The sequence below is a fragment of the Necator americanus genome, chromosome II (genome assembly GCF_031761385.1).
Source record: "Necator americanus strain Aroian chromosome II, whole genome shotgun sequence".
Lineage (NCBI taxonomy): Eukaryota > Metazoa > Nematoda > Chromadorea > Rhabditida > Ancylostomatidae > Necator > Necator americanus.
This window is the reverse complement of record NC_087372.1, coordinates 39,218,445-39,242,415: the sequence shown is the minus strand read 5'-3', so window position 1 is coordinate 39,242,415 and position 23,971 is coordinate 39,218,445. Positions and strand designations below refer to the sequence as shown.

The 23,971-nt window shown below is 35.8% G+C and overlaps 2 protein-coding genes across 2 annotated transcripts in view; both read left to right on the top strand.

Moving 5' to 3' along the window:
* RB195_020804 (uncharacterized protein) overlaps positions 1–9,475 on the top strand; it is a gene marked incomplete at both ends in the record, with an annotated part of 38,876 nt that extends 29,401 nt beyond the window's left edge. Inside the window, 4 exons of the mRNA XM_064189276.1 lie at positions 328–420; positions 504–575; positions 2,559–2,651; positions 9,439–9,475. Of these exons, the coding sequence (XP_064045157.1) occupies positions 328–420; positions 504–575; positions 2,559–2,651; positions 9,439–9,475 (295 nt within the window). The remainder of the gene's footprint in view (positions 1–327; positions 421–503; positions 576–2,558; positions 2,652–9,438) is intronic.
* Positions 9,476–9,937: 462 nt separating this feature from the next.
* On the top strand, positions 9,938–16,575 carry RB195_020803 (uncharacterized protein; the record flags this gene model as incomplete). The annotated part of the gene is made up of 5 exons (XM_064189275.1): positions 9,938–9,968; positions 15,655–15,733; positions 16,055–16,130; positions 16,257–16,338; positions 16,415–16,575. 5 exons carry the CDS (start codon positions 9,938–9,940, stop codon positions 16,573–16,575), a joined length of 429 nt encoding a protein of 142 aa, XP_064045156.1.
* Between the last annotated feature and the right edge of the window lie 7,396 nt (positions 16,576–23,971).

The window sequence follows — 23,971 nt, the reverse complement described above, 5'->3', positions numbered from 1 at the left end:
TCCGATTGTGGATTTGCATAGGAACGGGATGCATTTTGCGTGAATAATGCAAAACATTTTTCAAGATGCTTCCGGTCTCTTCTGATGTGATTTTTTTTCGGATTTGGTTTGCTTCGTTCCCCCTCCATGCAGACCTGTCATTTGATTTTCACCTCTTGTTATTCTTAGAAAAAAATCTCTGCTTTTTTTTAAAGAGTTTCCAGTCGTATTTCCGATGTTACTTCCATCTCTTTTTTCCCTTTCATCGATCGAAATATTTTATTTTCTAAAGATTTTGCTGCTAATTATGTTTTCTTCGTACTTTTGTTTTATAGTTGTTTATTTCAGTATGGGAGTATGTGGGGCATGGTACTTGTCTGAGTGCACTGAAGTCACATGCTGCGAATCATATCGATTTCGGCTCTATATTTTACTGTTTAGGTAAGTTTTCAGCGTTTAGTGTCCATATAATTGAAGTGGTTTTCTTTTTTCCGGAAAGGAAGTCCTTAAAATTATTTTTTAAGCGTTCTATGCGTCCTAGCGGCATTACTCGTTGGAGCGACATGGTTACTCTTGGAATTCCGTCCCTCTTACAGGTTTTTTTTTCAAATTTATTATTCAACTTTGCGTCTTCTATCTTCTAATTTCTAATGTCTGTAAAATTTGATTTATTGACTCGAAAACCGCAATTCGTGAAAATTATTCCAAAGAAAATTCTTCCAAATCCGTTCTCTTATTAGCTACCGCCCGCCACCATTGTTTTTAATAATTTTTTGTAAATCTATTCGTGCACACATCTTTTCAGTGAGGGTTTTATAAGGGCGACCACATCAAAGAGATAATATTTGTCTTTAGTTTATGACGTTACTAATAAGGAAGCCATAGAAATCTCCTGTTTACCACACATTACATGACAGATTTCCATAATGTAGAATAGTGAAGGTTAAGTGAAGTGAAGATAGGGAAAATCTCTTCCCTCACTCTGGAAATGACTGAAATTTTTGGAGGTTCCGTAATAAATTACCTTGACAAATATTTTGGATATAGCCTCGTTTTTGCAGTTTTAAATTTTTTCTGTATTATCCTCTTTAGTAGTTCTATAACGAAGTTACAGTTCCTATTACAGCTCATATCTTATCAAAATTTTTTCACTATCCTAATGCTTTCTCGTTCACTGGATTTGATTCTTTCCAACTTTTATTTAGGGAAAACTCGTATCTTTTTTTTTCGCCAGGTTCCCCCCTCCATCCCCTATTGATCTGGAAATCTTTTATTATTAATGTGCACTTTTGTGTGCGCTTGCTTCAGCAAATACACATTTCTTTACGAACTCCTAATCGCTTAAGCTGAGCGTGGTTAGCACGTTAATTAGTTACGGTAAGCATTAGAGAATGATACAGAGTGATACAGTATAAGACAGTTAGTCTTCTGCGATTAAAGGCATCACTCCACGAATCTGATCATCTGGTGGTACGGATTTCAGGTGGACTATTCGTATACGGCATAGTAGACTATGGGGAGAGTGATTGCGTCCATTTTTTCCTAATTTCCGTAGAAAACGGCCCAGAAGATACGGCTTCGGGCGCTCTGGTGCACTATTTTCTACAAGGAGTTCGAGTGGAGCGCGCTAGGCTTGTGCGGCGTCGCATCTTTCGGGCCATTTTTTTACGGCAATTAGGAAGAAATGGACGTAATCACCCCACTCCCCATCCTGAAATCCGTACCACCTCAGATTCGTGGAGTGATGCCTTTAAGAAGTGCTTGTGGATCGCTTTCAGAACAGTACAAAAAACTGGGAAAAAATGTGTGCAAAAAAATTTATTCTTCCCTTACTTCAATAAAGATGTCTCATGGATTTCTTCTTACTTTTTTAAAAGTTTTATTTAACTACAAAGGTTCTTTATTCAATTACGTGGTCACCTAACAGAATAATTAGTGATCTACGCGTTCATCCTACGCTTATTCCGCTCATTACTGTTGATTCCCTTTCCTCGGGGTCATTGTGAATTAAAAAGTTTGATAACCACGAAAAGAGGCTTCTGGGGCAACCCCCTGTGTGTGATAATTTGACATGAAATAAAAAAAAGAGAAAGAAAGAGAAAAAAGAGTTTTCCAATACTAATATCTACACTTACTTGGTACTAGTTTAAAGTAGTCAAACCTGGTGAACTCAACGTTTTTTTTTTTCGTTTTTAAAATTGATTAACTTAACTTAATTAATTAACTAAATATTAAAATTTTAAAATTTAAAATTTAGTTTTTAAAATTATTACTTAGGCCATATTTATCGATTTAAATCGAGATTTTTATGGATAAAATTGAGGATTCCTTGTTACCGTAATTAATCCATTCAAATGTAAAGCAGTAAAAATACGCATGACGTCATGATCGAAACTTCACGTTCTTTATTCCGTGCAATAAATGTATGTTTGTCCAATACAATTATAGAATAAAATTTATCACATCCCTCCACTATGGACTCACCACCACCATAAATCAATATCTCATTAGCCGCTTCTTTTTTTTCCCGCTCAAAATTTTCCCCGCTCATCCATTTTCACCGAGTTTAATTCTTCCAGAAATCGTATTCGACGTACGGATTCCGAGCAAGCACGTATTGAAATGAAATCGTTCGAGGAGACAAGATATTTACGACGTTACTCTGAACTCAAGTAAGATTGTTTTTAGCTATTTTGTTGTTCGTAGAGAACAAAGTTGATGTGGATTGACGATCTATGAGCTTCTTGATCTATGATCAATCAACATCACATCAACTATTTGTGGTCTTTTCGTATAGCACTGTGGTATTGTTTTGCTTGTTTTCAATTCTTTTTTTTTCTACTACCATTTTTGTGTTTGAGGAAATCTTCTGGAAATTTCTAACATAAAATAGCAACTAATTTTATAGCTACTAGCAACTCTTTTTTTCATCCCTCTGTTTTCCTTCCGTTTTCGCCAAAAAAAAAAAACACATCTAGACAATTTTAAACGCATCGTCCAATCGGTTTTGTTCTCAAGTACGTGCTCCCCCTCTCTCTATGGAAGACTCCGATTTTGAAATACTTTTAAAAAAATTCAAAAAAGTGAAATAGGAGATTTTATTCAACGCATTCTATACTGAAGACATTTATAATAAGGATTTTGCACTGTCAACACCAGTAGCTCGAAATTTTGTCCCTCTACATCAATGAATGAGTCCCCAGCGAAGCCGAAGTAGAGATGATTCCACGACGAACATTTTGCCGCAAGGGATTCCGGTGAAGTTTCCACATGTATTGAGTTGAGGGAAAAGTTATTGGTTTTTTTCTCTAAAATTCCTATGAAGCCCAACTAGAAGAATTCTGTATTGGAATAAGGAAGAGAAGGTTTTCGAACCTTTACCAGAAAAGGTACATGATCAACGGAAGCAAGACTTCAATTAACTGAAGCGTACCGCAAGCCATCGGCTACATTGAGTTCCCATAGGGTCATAGTTGAATAACCGCCACCTACAGCATTTAAAGGCATCACCCCACGAATCTGAGGTGGTGCAGATTTCAGGTGGAGTATTCGTATACGGGATGGGAGACTATGGAGAGGGGGTGATTCCGTCCATTTCTTCCTAATTGCCGTAAAAAACGGCCCGGAAGATACAGCTTCAGGCGTTTTGGCGCACTATTTTCCACAGGGAGTTCGACTGGAGCGCGCCAGCACTCCTGAGGCGCCGTATCTTCCGGGCCGTTTTTTACGGCAATTAGGAAGAAATGGACGGAATCACCCCCCCCCCCCCTCCTCCTTCATAGTCTCTCATCCCGTATACGAATACTCCACCTGAAATCCGTACCACATCAGATTCGTGGAGTGATGCCTTTAAGCAGTGTTCATTGATCGTCTCCGACCACGAACTTCTTCGTTGGTAGCAGCTCTTCCAGTCAAGAAGAATATCGTTGAAACCTCGTTCTTCACTCTTCCGCGCCTTAGAGATCCCTTGAAAGTGAATCTCAGTGCCCCTGTCAGTGAGTTCTCGGCGACATTCGGGTTGCAACCACAAATCGTCCACCTCACTGACATCCGTAGAGCCGCCTTCACGTGCTTACCACACGAACTACGTGTCTCCAGCGAAGGGTCAGGGAACAGTGGCTGCGTGTCGTTGCTTCTCCGCCTGCACAGAAAGGATTTGCTCTGGATGTCGTTGTTTGGGACTGAAATCGGTCCTCCATGGCAATCATACCCGCCCGCCCATGACGGTGGCTACCCTTACGGCGACCACCTTGAGAAGAGCTCGTGTTCACCTACACTTCCTGGAAATTCCACTAACAATAAAGCGGAAAATAATTCTGTTTTGTTGTTGGTGGAATTTTTAGGAAGCTTTTCACTTCGAATTTCTTTTTGCCGGTTCGCAATAGGCGCTAAGGTGTGAGCTATTGAAACGTAGAAGTTGGCTAAAGTTACCCACCAGGATCGATATAAGGGTGACAATATTTATATACTTTACGACAACGCCGTGCTCATGATATTGCGATACTGGCACCGCCAGAAGATTGTCGAACTTGGATGGGCACTGCTTCCTCATGCTTCTTATTCCTTTGACTTCAAAATTGAGGTTTCTTTCAACTTTCGAACATATTCTTTGTACTTTCGCTAGTTCTGGTCCACAGAAGTCGAATAGCTGCCGGGTAATAACAAAGAACACCTGCTAGAGACAACGATGGGAACTCTATCGTGGACTGAAGTGTTATTATAGTAGAAACAAGTAGTTGAAATGAAGGAAAATTTAATTCAGGACTTTTTCCTCAATCCAATATGTCTGACTGATGTTCTACAGCGCTTACTTTATGACATTTTCAGCGCTTGCTTCAAGTCACAGGGATGGTTATAGTGTTCCTCAAACAACTTCTTTGGCTCAAATGTGTTCGAATTTTTAAGGCGAATATTGTTGCGTGTCCTTAAACTTTTCCAGTTCTTCTTCTATTCTTTCGTTTATGCATCGAATTTCCTTCTGTGACAAGATTCATGACTTAACCGTGATCATGGAATAGTTAGAATACAGAGTTTAGCGCCGTCCCTTTAGTCGTATGTCACTCATTCACTCTTGTCAGAAACGTTATCTTTGCCTGGATAGATTATGAAGGACGTCAAGACGAATCACGGATCTCATTAGATGTTTTACAGTTTGGCGAAACTGCTGGTTTTTAATTACTGCAAGTAAAAACTCAGCACGTAAATCTTTTGGTTTTTTAGCTCCTTTTAGCCCTATTTAGAACCCGCACATTTCATCCTCTTCTTTAGAGGCAGTATATCAATTACAATTATATATTATATTAATTTTATCAATCAGCAAAATTGACGTAGTATTTAAACCTGGTAGTAGACAAAGAGTACATAGTATAGATTATGAAACGCTTAATTTTCCTTGATAATTCCTTCTCCTGAAAAAAAATGGGGCTGGTGTGGTGTAGCGGTTGAAGTTCCCTCTTCCACGATCGATCGAAGGTTCGGATCCGCCCAAGTGCTCACCAAGTCTTTCATCCTTCCGGGGTCGATGAATTGGTACCAGACTTGTCTGGGAGGATAAAAACACTGATTTGACGCATCGGCTAGCCACCGCAAGTCATTGTATGGGTAGTTACACGTTCGTAAACCCCGAACGATTCTGAATTGGAGTGGATGTGGTCCCAAGCGGATTGATTAACGCCCGACATTTTATCCTTTAACTTTAATCCTGAAAAAGAGTCTAGAAAGCGATCTTGTTTCTTACAAAATGCGTTCGAACACGCCATCCTTGCACACACATCGCATCCAGGAGTGAGCGGTCGTAAATCAATGAGGTCTCCACAGCAGCTTCTTCATGTAAAACTAATGAATACACTGGAGAAAGGATCGGAGCGTGTACAAAGGGACAGGTTCTGAAAAGCTTCACTTAGGAACAAACGCCGTTTCCAACGCCGTTTTTTCAGGACGATTAGGAAGGATTGAGTGCGGCACGCTCATACTCGTAATCCACACCCCGAACTCAACGAATATTGTCCCTTAGAGACCTCAACATCGTCAACTTGGTGATATGCAGCCTTTAAATGAGACGATGGAGACGTAGGAATGATTTCGCCTCGCTCCCCTTATTTAAAACACTTCCTGAAGTTTTTTTTTGAAATAAATTAGCTGTACGAATTCCCATGAAATTAAATATTTTATTATTTTAGATAACGAGTATACAATTAATTTTCAATCGATGATTGGACTATGCGTTTAAACCTATCTGGATTTGAGTGGAAAAAATCGTAGTTTTTTTTCTTTAAAGAAATAGCTGTTAACACGCTAATCGCTATCGATTTCTCTAATTTTTCACCTAATTTTCACTTTTCGATGTTATAATTTAGTGCCAAAGAACTGGATGGCATCTGATGCATGTGTACGTGGGTTATAGCTTTGCGTGATTGTCATGCTTTGTAGTAGTGTGAATTTTCTTCATGGATGAGGTTTTAATGTCGATTTTTTCCTGAAACATCGAGGCTTTGGAGGCTTTTACTAAGGTGGAACTCGACATCAAACTCCATCACCATGTTATATGTTGGTCGGCATGCCAGTTGTAGTGAAAAACGTGCTAACGCGTACGTCCTTATCATACGACCCTACGTTCAGGAACGCTAAAAAAATTAATAAAAAAATAATAATGAAAATAATAAAATTAAAATTGACTTCTGAGTTTTGTTCGATGCACAGGTGTGAAATTTCGAAGTTTTGTTCATGAAAAATTGATGATTTGTGCTTCTTCGACTGGAAATAGTAGAAAAAAAATTAGTGTCCGCTACTTGATAAGATGTTAACTTCCGGATGGATTCTTATATTGCGCTGGAGCGATTTTCATATTTTGGAAATGTCTGCGTTTGATGTGAAAATGTTGATGAACCGAGGAAAGTACTTTTTATTTTGAGAGCTACAGTATACTAGCGATACTTTTGGTACTTCTAATATAGGGTCCCTCACAACTGAGAATCGAATATACCCGCTTTTTTTGTGCTCCAATTTCTCTTTAAAAAAATTCAATTTGACGATTTTTTCTCTTGAGGAGAAAAGCCAGAAACTGTGTCTTAAAATTATCCATGAGCTAAAAGTGACAAAAACAAAGCGGCGTGCTTTTCCCATTGCATCGATTTAACCGCGAAACTCTTCCAGAAATCATCATTTCTGGTCAAGTTGCGGAGCTTGTTTCCAGAATTTCTAGACAAAAATATTTCGCACAAATTTCTGTGGTCACATCCACTTTTTGATGACCTGACCAGGGATCTTTCTCTACCGGATAGATTTTTGAATTTCTGGATGTAGATTGAAGAGTGTTCATTTGGGCGGGCACAGTATGGGGTTTTCTGGTTCTGATCGCTGCCATCTTTAATTTTAAACTTTCTTTTTCTGTCAACTTTCTCACGACAATTTTCTGGGAAAACTAGGCATGCTTGATCAAACACCGTACCGCCTAATATACTTTTGAACCTTACTTATTAAGTGCTTACAAAAAATATAACGCTTAATAGCGGAAATAGCCAGGATTTCCCCATCTGTTCTGCTTGGGAACCTTTTTCGACCCCTCACGATTTTTCCGGCAATATGAACCGACTAATATGAACCGTGGTACGGAGTGTTACCGGAACGACCGGGAAGAGGTTCCTCATTTGTGAGGACATCGGTAGTGTTGAGATTTCGAATCTTTGAAAGAAAAATATGAATAAATATGATGAGTGGTTATGGATAAAACCTAACATGGGTTTTTTTTTTCTGAGTTTTTACTTTTGCAGTTGTGCTTTTAGAGACTTTATTTAACGTCTTTTTTAGCGGAAATTTTTTCAAGTTTTCCACTTCCACTATATGTAACGACTGGTGTATAAATATAAAGGATTTTTCTAACACTTCTGTGCGCTTCTCTAACACAACTCCTCTAACAATAGTAGAGATTAAAGACAGTGTGTCACGATATGGACGTGGTTCAAAACCCGTAGCGAAATCGTAATGTTCGGATAGTAGATTGTGGATTCTAGCGCAATTCTGCTAATCATTTCTTAATCGTCCTAGAAAAAACCGCATAAAAAACGGCATTTTCACAACGATTAGCGCTGCAATGCGTCTGCCGTGCGCACGCGCCGCGTCCACGAGCGAGCGGTCGAAGATCAATGATGTCTTCTCGTCAACCTATTAGAGTGAGGCAAACGAATAGGCTGCCAAGAGGACTTGTAGAACTTGTACATAGAAGCGTGTTCTAAGGTACCTCGTAGGAACTAATAGCGATTCCCACACCGTTTTTTTTCACGATAATGAGGAAGGGATGAGCAGAAACGGGCTGAGCTCTTCAGTCTACTGCCCGAATCTCTCTACGATCTCCCTATGCGTTTCGTACCACGTCAAAATCGTCGTGACGCGTTGCCTCTAAATGTTCAGTACTGTAACCTCACCAAGTGTCGCTATCCCTAACTATTTCCTCGGGCTCCCCTGTGTCAAAAATAATAATTCCATAATTTCCTTATCTTATTCCACTCCTCTTTTTCTTTCTCCATTTAGTCAACGACTATTGGGCCTAACAGCCTAATAGTATCTTATAAATAAGTCGTAGAAGTATAATCACCCAGAATTTGGATTTTTGAGCTGCTCTCTTTATTTTTTTCTCGAAAATACTTCCAACTCGTTAACAGGAAATCTTAGCACATGCCCACATAGACAGTAGATAGAAAATACTTGTTAGATGGTGGCTGGAGGGTTAGAATGAAAGTTAGATAGAATCCGTACAGAATGCTGAAAAAATATATTGTTTATTACTAGTATCATTAATTTACCTGTCATGCTCTTTCAGTAAAAATTTTCTACTAGACTTCCTATCTAGCTTATGGACCTATCTGACGTGCTCCATGGATATTTCATAAAATAGAGCTAACAAAATTCTTGTTGTCTCATATTCCTTCCTCATGGATGCAGCTGTCGTCGATCCCGGGTTTCAAGAAGAATTTTTCACTCTTTTCGGATAAGAAAACATCTGTCTAGGAGAAATTTTTGTGTTAGAATTCATCTTTTTACAAATCTCAAAAAATTTGTCGTCTATAACCGCATAAACAATGTCTTGTAAAATTTTAGAGAATTTTCGATTACCTTACTCTTTGATAAAATACGCATGTATTTGGTGAAAAACAGAACTGTAGATATAATTTTCCCAGAGAAAAAGATAGGGAATAAGAGAAAAAAAGGGAATAAGTTTGTTAGCTCGCTATTACAAAGATCGCGTTATATCACAAATATTTTTTTTTGCAAAATTGCAATTTTTTGGTTGCATCTATTCCTTGCGGCGAGTCGAATAAATGGTTTTGAAATTAAGTTTTTTCTCGTAAACTGATGTGTTGAAAAGTGGATTGCGTTCTTTTTTTTTGTTGAAAGTTGGAGTGAAATTTGCAATTGTTTAAGTTGATTGATTAATTAATTAATGATAATGATGAAGATTTTCAGCCCACTACAAGCACGGCGGCATTCAATCGATAATTGAACTCGCTTCAAATGGATCCCTTATGGCATGATCACTGCATTTATACAGAACGAAAGAATTTTGAAAAAAAAATCATCGATTACGCTCACATCCTCAGTTTCCAACATATGTATTACAGTAACTTCCTCTCTTCTACACTTCATTGTTGCTCTGAAAAAAAAGAAAAAAAAAAAAGAAAAAAAGAAAAAAAACACTGAGATTTTATCGTTGTCTGTTGTTGACCATGGATGTCGACACAAGTCGACATTCTACGCATCAAAATTGAATTTTATCCGAATTTTTCGATCAATAATGAGGTGTAGCGACAGATAAGCGCATAATTGGTGATTATCTATATCTATCTGTTGTATATACGTATTTTTTTTTTTCGAAGCGTTTGTATACACACCTTATATACGGTGTTATAACTAGCCATTGTTTCTACGCGTATTATGTTTTATCGATAGGGTTCGTAGATCGAAAATGCTTGTACAGATAATAAAAAAATTTATAGGTTTATAATTTGTTCTACAGAAGTATCACAGGACAGGCACTCAAGAATTCCCGGGAGTTGTTAAGGTCCCATCCTAAAAATATGGATTGTTAATGTCCCATTTTAAGAAAATGTGCGTCCCTGTACCATCCGTATGACTTTTATTCATTCATTCTGGTGCCACAGCATTATTTTTTTTATAAAACGCTACAATTAGTAGCGGTCAGCACAAAGGGAGAAATGAATTTTTTTCCACTGTAAAAATTCACTATTGATGCGTTAGTTGATCTGAAGATTATGTTTTTTTAATCTTTATGTCTATGGGAAAAATAAAAAAATAAATATAAAATAAATACATTAATAATATAAATAAAAAACTTATAAAATAAAACTTATAAAGCAGAACTTATAAAATAACTGTATCAATAATATAAATAAAAAACTTTTTATATCTATGGAAAAAAATATTTAAGTTGATCTCACATTTTTGGGAATGGATCTACCGGTATAAAGTTGTTTTACGATTTCAGTATTTTAGCAATTTTTCGGCACATCGCATGCTCAGATGCGAAATTTATGAAGGATTTATGTGGAAAATTGCACAAGCATATCGAATTCTTCTATATTTTTTATGTAATGCATTTATTATCATTTCATAATTATTCTCTTTTTTTCTCTTTCCTTTTTTATTTTATTTTGATTATCATTTATTTTAAGGTGTATTTATTAAAATTATTTGTTTCAAACAACAAACACTTTCAGTCAAATTCAATGGACTAATTTATGGTATTTATTTGATTATTTTGATAATTTAATTAATTAATTTAATTTATGGCATTTTGTTTCTAATGGATGTAAAGTTAGCAAAAAATTTTAACAAGCTACAAAATGTAGACTGCCATTGCAATGAGTTTTCTTCTCTCCTTTTTTTGAGTTCAAAATTTCTTCGGAAAACTCTGTGTGCAACAATTTCTGGATTCTGCTCCTCTGGATGATCATGAAGTAGTTTCAAAATATTTTTAGCCAACTATCTCTTGTGAGCAAAGTTCAGTAAATCAAAAGGTAGAGTAGTTCGGAGTATGCAATTAACATTTCCAAAACTTTTCCCAAAATATTATTCAATATTATTGTTATTCTCTCAATAAATTCTCTCATTGCAAATTACATTCGTTTAGTAGATTTCCGATTTTTTTTTAATCAAAAAAACTTTCGTTGTTCTTCGATCACACATCTATTTATTATTGTTGTTTGGATATGGGGAATGTTGAAATATTGCTGACTTCCTACAGTATGGAGGTGTTTTTCTCTAAACGTCGTAATGGATTAATGCTCCGTTACTTATATGTTTTTTCGTGTCTTTGGATTTTCAGACAACTTTTGGTCGTTTTTTTTTAAATTTTTTCTGGAAGAACAGTTTGTTTTTATCCTGCATTTCAACTGCGATCTCTCTTTTACACTCATGAACGTGGTTCTGTACTAATAAGTGTCCTTGGCGTAGCAATCCACTTGGAATACGCCAACGCATTTTTACTGTAATTTGTGATCATTAAGATTTTCGGACCTATACAATGACTCTGCCGGAGTCAACCGATAATCAAGTCAATATTTTTTTGACTCTTCCAGACATTTCTGGTAAAAATTTATTGACCTCGGATGAATAAAGGCATGGTTGGTGCTAGGGCGGCTCCGAACCATCCGACCGTGCGGCCATAGCGTACCTATTATCGACTGAGCTATGCCCAACCTAATTATATATTTAAAAGGCAACAAACTTGGTTGGATTTAACCAAATACTCTCCATCGCTAGACATCATACAGTATTTATGTGACTTTGAGTATCCATGACATCTGCACAAATTTACCAATCCAAAGAAAATTTCCGAAAATTAGCCTGGTGCTCAAGGCAAAGAGAAATGAGTCAGCGGGACGAATTGAAGAGGTCCCTCTAAAATTTCCAACCATAACCGAAGTTTCCACTTTTTAAAATCGAACGAGGATGGAAAAACTACGAGTTCAAGGGTTTTTCACGAAAATAAATGAAATTCGTCAAGTAGAGAACCCCCAAATAATTTCTGAGAAAAAATTCATATTGATTGAGCTTCCATTTTCACATTTTCAGCTCGAAATAAACTACTCATTGCGGGAAAAAAGCATCAGAAAAAGATCGATAATCACCTTTTGTTCTACCTGTGCTTAAATAATGGCTTGCGTCAGGAATGGAGAGAAAATAGATAAAATCACGTAATGTTTGTTGTGTTTTATTTGTCAAATGCAAAAATGACAATGTGAAGTGAAGTGAGCAGAATCAATACATCCACGGCTGCAAAAAAAGAAAATTAAAGGACGTAACGCACTTAGTTGAGCAATGAACAGCGATATTTTCTTAGATTTGAAGAAAGGACAAAGCTTTAGCGAAATCCTTAAAGTTATTTGATAGCGAATAATCTGCACGTCAATAAATTTGCTTGGCTTATTTCTATTATTTTATTTATTTATTTAATTTTTTTATTATTTTTAGTTTTTGTGTCTTATTTCTTGCTTTGTGATAGAATGTAAAATAAACAAATTATTCTTGCTAATTTTTGTCATTAGGTTTAATCATAAATTACAAAATTTAAAATTAAATTACATTACATTAAAAATTACATAATTTTCAATTGATTAATTATTGAATAGCTAACTTATAGTCACTTTTTAGCATTCAAACGAGATGTCCATTTGGAGCCGCCGACGCTTCTCGTGGAATTTTTGCTCTACACACAGAAAACTTCGAGAAATATATGGGAAGCTGGAAATGGAACCTTAACGAAACAAAAATAAAAGCATTTAAAAAAAACAAACAGGAAAAGCAGCAGCAGACCAAGTGAAGTAGTGAAATATTTCCTGGGGAAAAAACAACAATAACGAAAAGCATATCACAAATGAAACAGTTTTTATTTTTTTGCTTCAAAATAATTAAGAAAATGTTTTCTTCAATCAAAGATAAATCGTCGATGTCTTTTAGTCGTTTTCAGCTTCCCATGTCGATATCGACGTAGTCTGTGTGCAGAGCAAAAATTTCACAAGAAACATCGGATTGCTAAAAAGCGACTATGATTTAGTTATTCTATAATCAACCAATTGAATTATAAATAAGTTAATGATGAAAATTAGGAAAAAATAATTTGTTTATTTTACATTCCATCACAAAGCAAAACCTTATACACACAAAATAAAAATAATGAAAAATAATTAGTCAATTATCGGTCATAATTCATATTTTTTTTTGGCGGTGGGCCGTACTTGTAAGCGCTGATTCTTCTCCATACATAACAAAAATCTAAGCGACCTCATCACCTCATCATCGATTAAACGCTAGGGAACAAAATTATAAAGTGTGGTGCTTTTTCCGCTTGTTTTTCCATTTTAACCCAAAAAAATTATATTAAAAATTAATTAACTTAGTTAATCAAAAAAAAACTGGATTGGGATGGAAAAACTAATTTCTTCCTAGACACAGAAGACAGTCCCTTTTAAACAGCATGGAGTGCTTTGTCGTTGACATTTTACTACAATACTTTGCTTTATTTTATTCATACTATTTTATTTGTCTTTACAAATACATTTTATTCTTATGTGTGCTTTAAATTCAAAAAAAGCTCACCGCAGTCTTCGTCAACAATTATTTGTCGCCTTGTTTCTAATCTAATCCCTGGGCGGATTACACGGATGAGATTTATGTTATTGTCGTAGGGGAATGCTACACAATTCATTGTTTTCACAGCATTCCCTTTTCTTAATTTCCCATACCTATGTTTTTCACTTGCGTCGACATATTTAGATAAATTTCATCAGAAAAAAAATGTATTTACAATTTAAAGGAGACATTTTTCTGGGCTATCGTAACGAAGAATGCTATTGAACAGATTTATTTTCACAGCAGCATTCCCTCTTCTTAGTTTCCCACACCAATATTCTTAACCTGCTTTGACGTATGCTAGTACAATTCACCATAAAAATTGTATTTACGACGTAACTAGAACCTACAACCAATAAATCAGCTCCACATAACTGCACAGGTATTTGTAGACCTGATAAAGCTAGGATTTCTTGGGAATTGACGAATTTCAACTCGAAATTATTACCTTTCTGTTAACTTCGATTTTATTCACGTGTAAAACCACATTATTCATTTGAGTTTCGATGAGAAAGAAAGCATCAAAAACAAAATGAGAGAGAAAGCATCAGAATCTTACTATATGAAAAATCAACACCATGTGTGACGAAATTTTGCATTAATAGATGAAATTTCCGGTGCAAATCAATCCACTTCGGATCCGGCATCACTCACCCCAATCCTTCTTTTCAATTCAGAATCGTTTGATGTTTACGAACGGATGTTTACCCAGTTCAATGACTTGAGGGGCTGGCCAATGTGATGTTTTCAAATCAGTATTTTATACTCCCAGGCAAGTTTCATGGAAATTTATCGACCTCGAAGGGAATTAATGGGAACTAATTATTAATTAACGATCAGCACTAAGGTGATTTCGAGCCATAAATGGTCATAAGTCATAAAAAAAACTGACTCTTACAGACTGCACTACATTCACCCGTTAATAATTTTATTTTAAAGGCATCATCCCACGAATCTGGAGTGGTACGGATTTCCGATGGAGTAATCATATACGTCGTAGTAGATTATGTGGAGGAGGGTGATTCCGTCCATCTCTTCCTAATTGGCGTAAAAAATGGCCGGGAAGATACGGGTTCGGGCGTTCTGGCGCGGCATTTTCTACAACGAGTTCGCCAGCCTTGTTGTGCACCGCATCTTCCGGGCCGTTTTTTACGGGAATTAGGAAGAAATGGACGGAATCACCCATCTCTCCTCAATCTACTACCCCGTATACGAATACTCCACCTGAAATCCGTACCACCTCAGATTCGTGGGGTGATGCTTTTAACTCTGTTTTTATATGTATTTTAATAACTAGTGTAAAATTTTAAAAAGCTAACCAATTCACATACTTTACTTATTGTTCATACCACATAATATGCAATGAAGGACCAACATTTCTGTATAGAACGAAAACTTTCTACGAAATTCTAGTCAGCTCTGCTATTTCTTGTTTTTGTTTTCTGCATTATGACGCACCTATAGTTTTTTTTTTCAAATAAATAAATAAATAATCTCTTGTAGCTTAGAAAGATCCCAATATTTTTGTCTTATGATGTCACAATGACAACCTGAAATAAATGAACTTGGAAATAAAAATCCACTTTTCTGTCTATTATTCATCACTAAGTTTCAGTCTATCAACAATATGACTGTTTTGCATTTAAGTACTAAAGAAATAACTCAAAAAAGAGGATAATTCTCAGCTGGTGGTGGTGATAATGTGGAAAAAAAGACGAAAAAAGAAAGAAAACATCACAAAAAAAACATTTATATCATTTATTTTGTAAGGATCCCGTTAACCACACATCAAGAACTCCTCTTGTGTCATCATCTTTGATGTTTTCGTGTCGTTCGCAGTGAGCATCGATCAAAGATCACATCTTCTGATGTATTTGGACAAACTTCATTATTCACGTGATCCGTTTAAGGATTACGCATCCTCTCTCCTCTACAGTCTTTTTTTTTCTGCTGTTCGCCCCAGCAGAAAAATATCTGCCTCTCTGATCTTACGCCAATTTCTACTTTTATTTAGATTCCTTTTTTGTTTAGAGTTTTTTTTGGAATTTCAGATGGAATGGTTAATCAGAAATGGAGGTGATGCTGAAAAAGTTCCAAAATATGATTGCGGGTGAGCCAAATTTCTATTTAAAAATCATCCTACATTAAATTTGGAGCGAAAATTTGAAAAAAAAAAACTAAATTAATAAATAATGGTCACTTAAAAAGTGTTTCTTACTCCTCCTTGATGAAGACAATCACACATTCGAGCTTCGAAAAACATTTATTTTCTGAAATTTATTTATTTTTGAGCGAGTTATTCGGAACAACTTTGATGAACCCCAACCATTCTTTTCAATTTTCCTTAAAAGACAACGTAAAACCGTAGTAAATAAGTAATAAATAATAAAATTAAATAATAAGTACAAAAAATTAATGTATTTTTCTACAGTACATCAGACAGAAGCGCTGGAGCTAAAGACAGTGTAATCGGTACGGCTTTTATCGCTTATGGAGTGGTTGCTGAGGTTTGTACAGTATTCATCTACAGTTTATTTTAAACATAGGAATAGATTACTATCCGTAGTGTTAGAAAAGTTCCAGAAAAAATTTATATCGAAGGCTTTTCAGCAGAAACGCGTGTATGTTTTCAGTTGATCTACATACTAGACCTGATGGTTATGACAAAAAAACAGCATCGTAAATTATCCTGCTACAAAATAATGATAGCATTAGGTACGGTATACGAGGAGTTATTACCGTATTCGTCGTATGAAAGAACCGTTGGAATTTTAATTAATTTTCTATTTAGGAATTTACGATATGGCTGCTATAGCAATCAATTCATTACTTACAGGATATTTTTGGTTAAAAGGTTCAAATTATTGCACTAATCCAACATTTATGTTTGTTGTCGGTGCTATTGGACTTGGTACGTATGCATTTGTTCAGGATGCATTCATTTTGTTGTGATTTTTTAGACGTTGGCGAAAAATTCTCTGAAAATGATTCTCTGAAAAAAAAATTCTCTCTGACAACTTTCCAACTTTCTTTGAATTGACAACTTCTCTGATTTCTGGTTGATCTCTGATTGGGAACGAATAAGGAATTTAACTACAAGAGCCTCGTGGAATTTACGAATTTTTTTACTACCCTAACAAAATAAAATTTAGGTCTATGGTGTGGAGCATGTATGAACTGTTTTGTGCTGGTTATAAATCGTTTACTCGATATTTGGAATAAAAATGTATTGGAAATGGTGAGGAGTTGGATCGCAAAAACGAATCCGTTTTTCCCAAAAAATTTTCTCACACAGCTATTCAGCTTTTTGATGGTGGAAGAACGTGGATGGTACTGCTTATTCCATTCATATATAGTTTATATTTTTGTTTTTTCACCACACCTCTACTATTCAACTCAAATCATACTGCATGGTTTTTTTCTACATTTGCTCCAGGACACAATAATGAAGATGTGAGTAGCTGTCTGGGAATTAGCTGCAAAACTCTAGAAAAGGAAATTACTGAACGTAGAAGGAGAAGAAAATTTTTTTATAGTTAAAAAAATCTAAAAACAAATAAAACAACAACATAACGGCTTTGAATATTTGATATCCTAATAGTAGAAAAAATTAGGTTGTGCTCGAAAAGGCCTATGTCTTTGTCCTTTAAGCGATTAAATTTAGAGATTAGAGCATTAAGAGCGGACTTATTCTTAAGCTCCTTCCAGGACTAAAGATAATACCTTTGATTTCCCTTAGTTTCATAAAGTTTTGTGATGTACCGCTTATAAGCTGTTAAGTAATTCGAAGCCCAACTAAACTAGTGTCCACGACAAAATTCTACGACGAATTCTATTATGCCGCAAAGGATTCGTTGGTGACGTTACCACATCTATTCGGAAGAGGAAAAATTTAAAGGATAAAGGATAAAATGTCAGATGTTAATTAGTCCATGTGGGATTTGAAAATCTAGAAAAAGATGATGGAAATGTATGACGATGGTATGGTATGGTTACTTAAAGGTATCATTCAACTATCAGGTACAAGGAGATGCGGAGTACGGTACAGATTTCAGGAGTAGGTTACAAAAGGGAGCACTCGATCATCGCCTCAGGCAGTATTGAAAATATAAAAATATAACGCATTCATCTCCAAACGTCTTGCTTCATTTCTCATCCGCGATCCCCCATCTTCCAGTGTCGTCGCTACAACGCTTTGAAACTCGTCATCCAGAACTCTCGTTCGATTTTTTTTTCTCGGAAATTTATTCCCACACTCTATCTCGAAATTCTCTTTCTTCAATTAACCACGGTTAAGTTACTTTACGTCATTCCGGTAGTCCGCAAGAATTCCCCGAAACGATGGGCGCAGACATACGGGCAGACAATTTTGGCCCCTGCCCCTACAGTAGCAGATAAAAGCTCGTAGAATATGAGGTTTTCTGGAAGAAATCCTAGGTTAACCATGAATTAGCCCTTGTATAACCATGTATTGACTAAAGAAAATTCTTTTCAGTATCTCAACTATCCACATACAGCTAACAACTTATTTATCGTTGTGATCACGTGTTTACTGTACGTACAGTACTCTCGAGTACTGTTACGTCATTCTAAAATAGGCCGAGGACTATCATGGGCTCAAAAATCGGCAAGTTTACAATTCAGGTTTCAGGATTACCTTTACTTTTAACGTCTTCGAATAGTAATTTTTCAGTTCTTCATTCAATGTGCTTCTATCTGTATGGCAAACCTTATAGCGGCGCTGATTTATGTTTACATGCAATTTTTCACCACACCATCCTATTTTGTTCTGATTGGACATATTTGTTGGCAGCTTGGACATGGTAAGAAATCTTTCAGGTATTTTTTATACTTATTCCGAATTAAGGTGAGTTGTACGTCGTGGATAAAGTAACGGGATTAGTCCACTAAGCTTGTTAATGCCATCTCTCCTGCGTTCACCTCGATAACAATTATCTCCAGAAAAGATTAGGATAACATGGATTGTCTGCGCGTTTTGTAAAATAATCCGTTAAGTGATTCGGCAATACAATTCGACATTCAGAGAATAAATGTTTTTTGGATTAACAGAGAGATTATTGAAACCGAGGTGACACTTCTTATCTGTTGTTTACGCTGTCTTCGCAGGTAAACAAATATCCAGTACGGTATTTGATAAAAATCAGTACGGTAATGTCGGTAGAATGTCAGTCTAGATAAACGACATAAAGAGCGCCTAATGTTAGACAAAATAGTTTTTTGCATTAATATTTATTATTCTTCTCCCCGAACCTTTGCATAACGTTGGAGAAGATTCTGGAATCTACTTTAATCCTTTTGTTCTTTTCTTTAGAGTTATGAGAAAATAAGCAGAGTTTTAGAAAGAAAATCACAAAACTTGGTAAAATAAATAGAAAGGAAAGAGATGCGGCGGCTAATGATGTGTTCATTTCAGGATTTCCTGCTATCGTCTACCTCCTTCTGAATCGAACAATTCAACGTGAAGTGCTTGAAATGTTAAGAATTTCAAAACCAACAAAAACCTCTCCCCTAGGGCAATCACATATGAGGGTACATGGCGTTACGGATTCCTATCATCCTTGACTCCTATCGGGATTCTAAATGAATATTTTCCTATCGGTATCTTTTCCTATCCGTAACCTGTACACTTTTTTCCTGCATCGTCACCTCTCAGTTTAAAAAAAAATTATTTATAATAAAATATAATCTATATTCACTGTGAAACACACGACACTATATGCAGTAGATGGAATTGTTTATTAAATCCTTCACAAACAACTTGTGGAATTATTTGTCAACATTTTTTCCGTCCAACGTGCCAATTTCACATCATGAACATTCTCGTCTTTGTGTTGAGCTGTTTTTTTAGTTGTTGGAAACAAAACATTTAAAAAATTGATAGGATCCAATGTAGAATTTCAGGAAAAAAGTGAATTTTTATTTCCAGTTACGTTAATTTATGGATATCATTGTGAAATATGAGACAAGAACCTTGCGACCACATTACTTCATATTTATAGGCAATGAAATAATAGTAAAAATAACAATAACAATAAAATATTCAAATGATGGTTTGAAATTTTACTTTTATTTATACGAATCAGAAAAAAAAATTAATTTTCAACAGGCGGATGTAGCGCAGCAGGGAAAAAGTCGGGATGTGACCGCTGCCGGTTGATGGCTCGAAACCGCCCTCAAGGCAACCAAGACCTTCTTTCCTCCGGAGTGAACGAATTAATGCCGGAACTGTCTGGGAGCATCATCTGACCGGACTCCGCTCTCTCTCTCTCTCTGAAATGGAAGTCGAACGCGTTGGCGCATTCCAAGGGGATTGATGTAATAGTTTTAAACCCTTTTGATATCCACAAAAATATCAAATACCAAAAAATATCAAAAATTTCATTTATTCATTTTACGCCACGTGACTTGCTCTAGACAACGACTTGTAGTAGCACTACGAAAACAAAGTGGGGAAACTAAACTAACAAAAAAAACATCGGAAATTAATTAGACCAGATGGAATAACATCAGCTGATAATAAATTAGAGTTGACAAAAAGTAATCAACTGGCAATCAGCTTCCCTTTGAGAATTTCCTCGGAATGAAGGACACTTCGGGAATGTAACAACTTCAGTTTCCAGATCCTGTTGCCGTTATAAGAACTCTAACGATTTTTTTTATGCAGGAAGAGACCAAACAGGAGATTATGATCTTCGAATAGGCGTGAAATTCCAACATATATTTCCTTAGAATGAGTTCAGTCGATATGTTGGACAAGATCGGGACGAATTAAATTGTCTGGGATCACCAAGCACTACTCAACTGGACTTTAAAATATAAAAAAGCCGCCCGGTTGGTTTAGTTCACCCAGGAGCGCCCGTAATTCCTTAAGGAACTAATTCGAACATCAATTCAAACTATAAGTGCCTTAATTACAAACTAGTTAACATTTTTAATACAATTCCTAAAAGGTGTTCGATTAAGACAATCTGAACATTTTGAAGGATTATTTCAATTACTTAGTAGCTTCAAATATGAACCATTCTAAGTTCTATTCTAAGTTAATTCTAAGTTAGTTAATTCTAAGTGTAGTAATCTTCTGAATGTGCGGATTTGTATCAAGTAAGGGGAGAAGGTTCAGTTCATGGCAGTTTTGAGGATGTTGCATCCGATAGATTGAAGTATACCTTCAAGTAGTTCACCTTCATGCAAACAGAATTCTAAAATTTGTACAGTATTATCTGTGGAATTATTTTACGACATCAAACTATATGTGGTAACTATTCTTCTGGGTTCTAGAGATTCTTCTGGAAACTTGAAATCACCAGATAAGAAAGAGTTTTTGCAAAAGTCTTTCTGAGCCTTTGTATATTTGTGATCTGTATCTGGGATGGATTTTATGCCAAGTTGGAATAATTAATTCCTTGAAAATTTGACATATTCGTTCGGAAAAATCAGGATAACAATCAGGAACACATAATATAACCTCATTTATATAAAGAAAGCTTCTTTTTTTTTGAAATTTGACATATCCTCTTCTTGTCCATCTGTGGGACCCTTGGGGTGTATTGACATCACAGCTCTATTTTGGGATTCTTGGGAAAGTTTCTTGGGAAAAATAATTGCGCAAGTCATCAACTTTCCGAAAAGTACATTTCAGTTCCTTATTGTGTTTATACAAGAAGCAGAGCGAGCGGAGTAGATTAAAAAAAAACAGAAACAGATAACATAACCTCTTTTTATGAATATAAACCCCTTTATCATAAAATTCTGTTAAAAAAAATTGCATCTACAACCTAGTACCACAAGTGTGCAAAGTGGCGGAGCTTTCAGTTACAGTAAAGACCAGCCCTCACTGTTATTTTATCCAGAAAATTCAATTTTAGCGAAATAAAAAAGCACAAAGTAAGCATTAAGCACAAAAAGCACAAAGTCATTAATTCGTTATTCGTTAATTAATTAGTCATTAACTAATTAATTAATTATAAGATTTCTTTTGTTGAAATTCAAAGCCTTTCATAAACCCATATTTGTCTCCTTTCGAGTTCCTCCCGAATCCTTAAACACCTCACTCCTGAACGGATGGAATTTTGAGGAGTTTCCTGATTTTTGTCGATTGTCACATGGAAGCAAGGGCCAGGATTGTTGACATATTTTTTATTTTACACCTTATTCGTTAGATCCACTTAATTACGGCTACCGTTTCGTCGTCTTGGCTCTCAGTTTCATTTGACAATCGACAAATTGTGATCTTGATGCCAGGATTTTAGGGAAAGACGAACTTTTACGTTTCTTCGCTCTGTTTATGCTTCAACAAGAGAGTTCATCACTTCTGTGCGCACTGAGGAAAAGCTATGTTTATAGCGATAAAATAATTCGATTTTTTTTCACATCATCGATGAACTACGACCTTTGATAGGATTTTTTTTTACACATAATGCGAAATAACATTAATATAGATCCTTGCGGAATATGCTAGAGTATGGAATGTTTTTCACCGATCAAAATAGGTGAGATAGTAGCAATAATGTAATACAATCTATCACATATATTTCGTATTCAATCAAAAACCTCCAAGGAATAACCTTTCTCTTTATTCTGGATGCATAACAAGAAAATTTCTGAAAATAGACAAAGTTTGATTAGTGTGACGGCGAAAGATTCTAACAAGAAGTTACGGAGTAACTCGGAGTTACGAGATCAACATCGTAAATCTATCCTGATATTCAAGGATAAAAAGAGTGACAAACAAATTTGTGAAGCGATATTCAAGGATAAAGTGCACGAAAATTATCGAAATATCGAAAAACGTTCCGGCCGCAACCGATAGTTACGGAGGCCTCAACAAGTGGTGTGAGTCACCGATCGCCGGTGATCATAGATCAATCAATTCCCTTAGATCCATCGAAAACTGCTCCTGGTCAAAGAGAAGCATAAAATTTTAAACGAGATGAAATTAAATGAAATTTAACAGGACAAAAGATTGATCGTTGATAGTTCCACATGAGAAATTCCTACCACAAATTTTCCACATCCAAATTTTTTCAGGACTACGATGCGGTGCAAGTAGCTGTTGTCCTTTTATTCTTTTTGTTGTTATGTTATCGTATGGCTGAAGTAACATATAAGAACTTATCATCCTGAAAGTCTGAAAGTAGAGGTTCTGCTCTCATTATATTCTTTTTCTTCATAATTTTTTAATTTTTTTTACAATTTTTAACTGTTCGAGAACTGGAGAAATTATATTGTACTGTTGACTCCATTCGCCTACAAATTTATGCATCCGTTTGTCCACACCTGTTCTTTTCAATTCCAACCACAAGGCACGGTACTTCGAGACTTACGCTCCCAATCACCATTTAGAACAGGTATGCCTTTTTTCCCTTTTCTTCCTTTTGGAAAATCTGCATCTGTTAGTGAATCAGGGATTGAAGAAATATACGGAATAAGTGGATTCTCCTTCAAAGGAACGTTTTTTTAAAAGAAATTTTTTATTGAAACGAGAGGGCGGGTGTAGCGCAGTCGGTTAGAGGTTCTGTTGCCTGCACAATCGATCGGAGGCTCGAATCCGCCCTAGTGCTAACCAAGCCTTTCATCCATTCGGAGTCGATGAATTGGTACCAGACTTGCCTGGGAGGATAAAAACACTGTCTTGACCTCATCGGCTAGCCCCCACTAGTCGTTGTATAAGCCAGTTAGACATTCGTGAACCTTAAACTATTCTGAATTGAAGTGAACGGGCTGGTCGGTCCCAAACGGATTTTTTTTTGAGTTACTTTTAGGTATGCTTACGTGCTTGATTCCCGCTGGCGACAAGTTGTGATGACCTCCAATGGCTCTCGTTATCTTAAATTCTTTAATTTTGCAAATATCCTAAGCATTTTTTCTCAATAAATTAGAATTTGATGTGAATTTATATCTAATTTTATTTGTAATTTTCTAAGTGACACATTCGTTTTCTCGCAGAATAATTGAACTCAAATTCTGCACCGGTAATACTGTAGAAAAAGGACGGTTAATCACTTTAATTCGTCGTACAAATAAAAATAATTGAATAAATAAATAAAAAATTTACAAGCATACGCTTGATAATTGATTTTTCGTTCAGATGATTCGCATGAATACGATATAGTTAATGTATTGAAAGTATATATCAAAAATTCCTTTTTTTTAAAGTGTCAAAGATTTCTTTTTCTCTAAAATGTCAAAAATTCTTTTTCACATATCCACATACAGTGGATGTTAATGCTTCTGCAGGACAAAAAGTATCCAGTGAAAAACTTTTAAGCTTCAAATTTCCTGGAAGATATTCGAGAGCTGAGATCCAGAAGACATTTTCTCCGGTCAC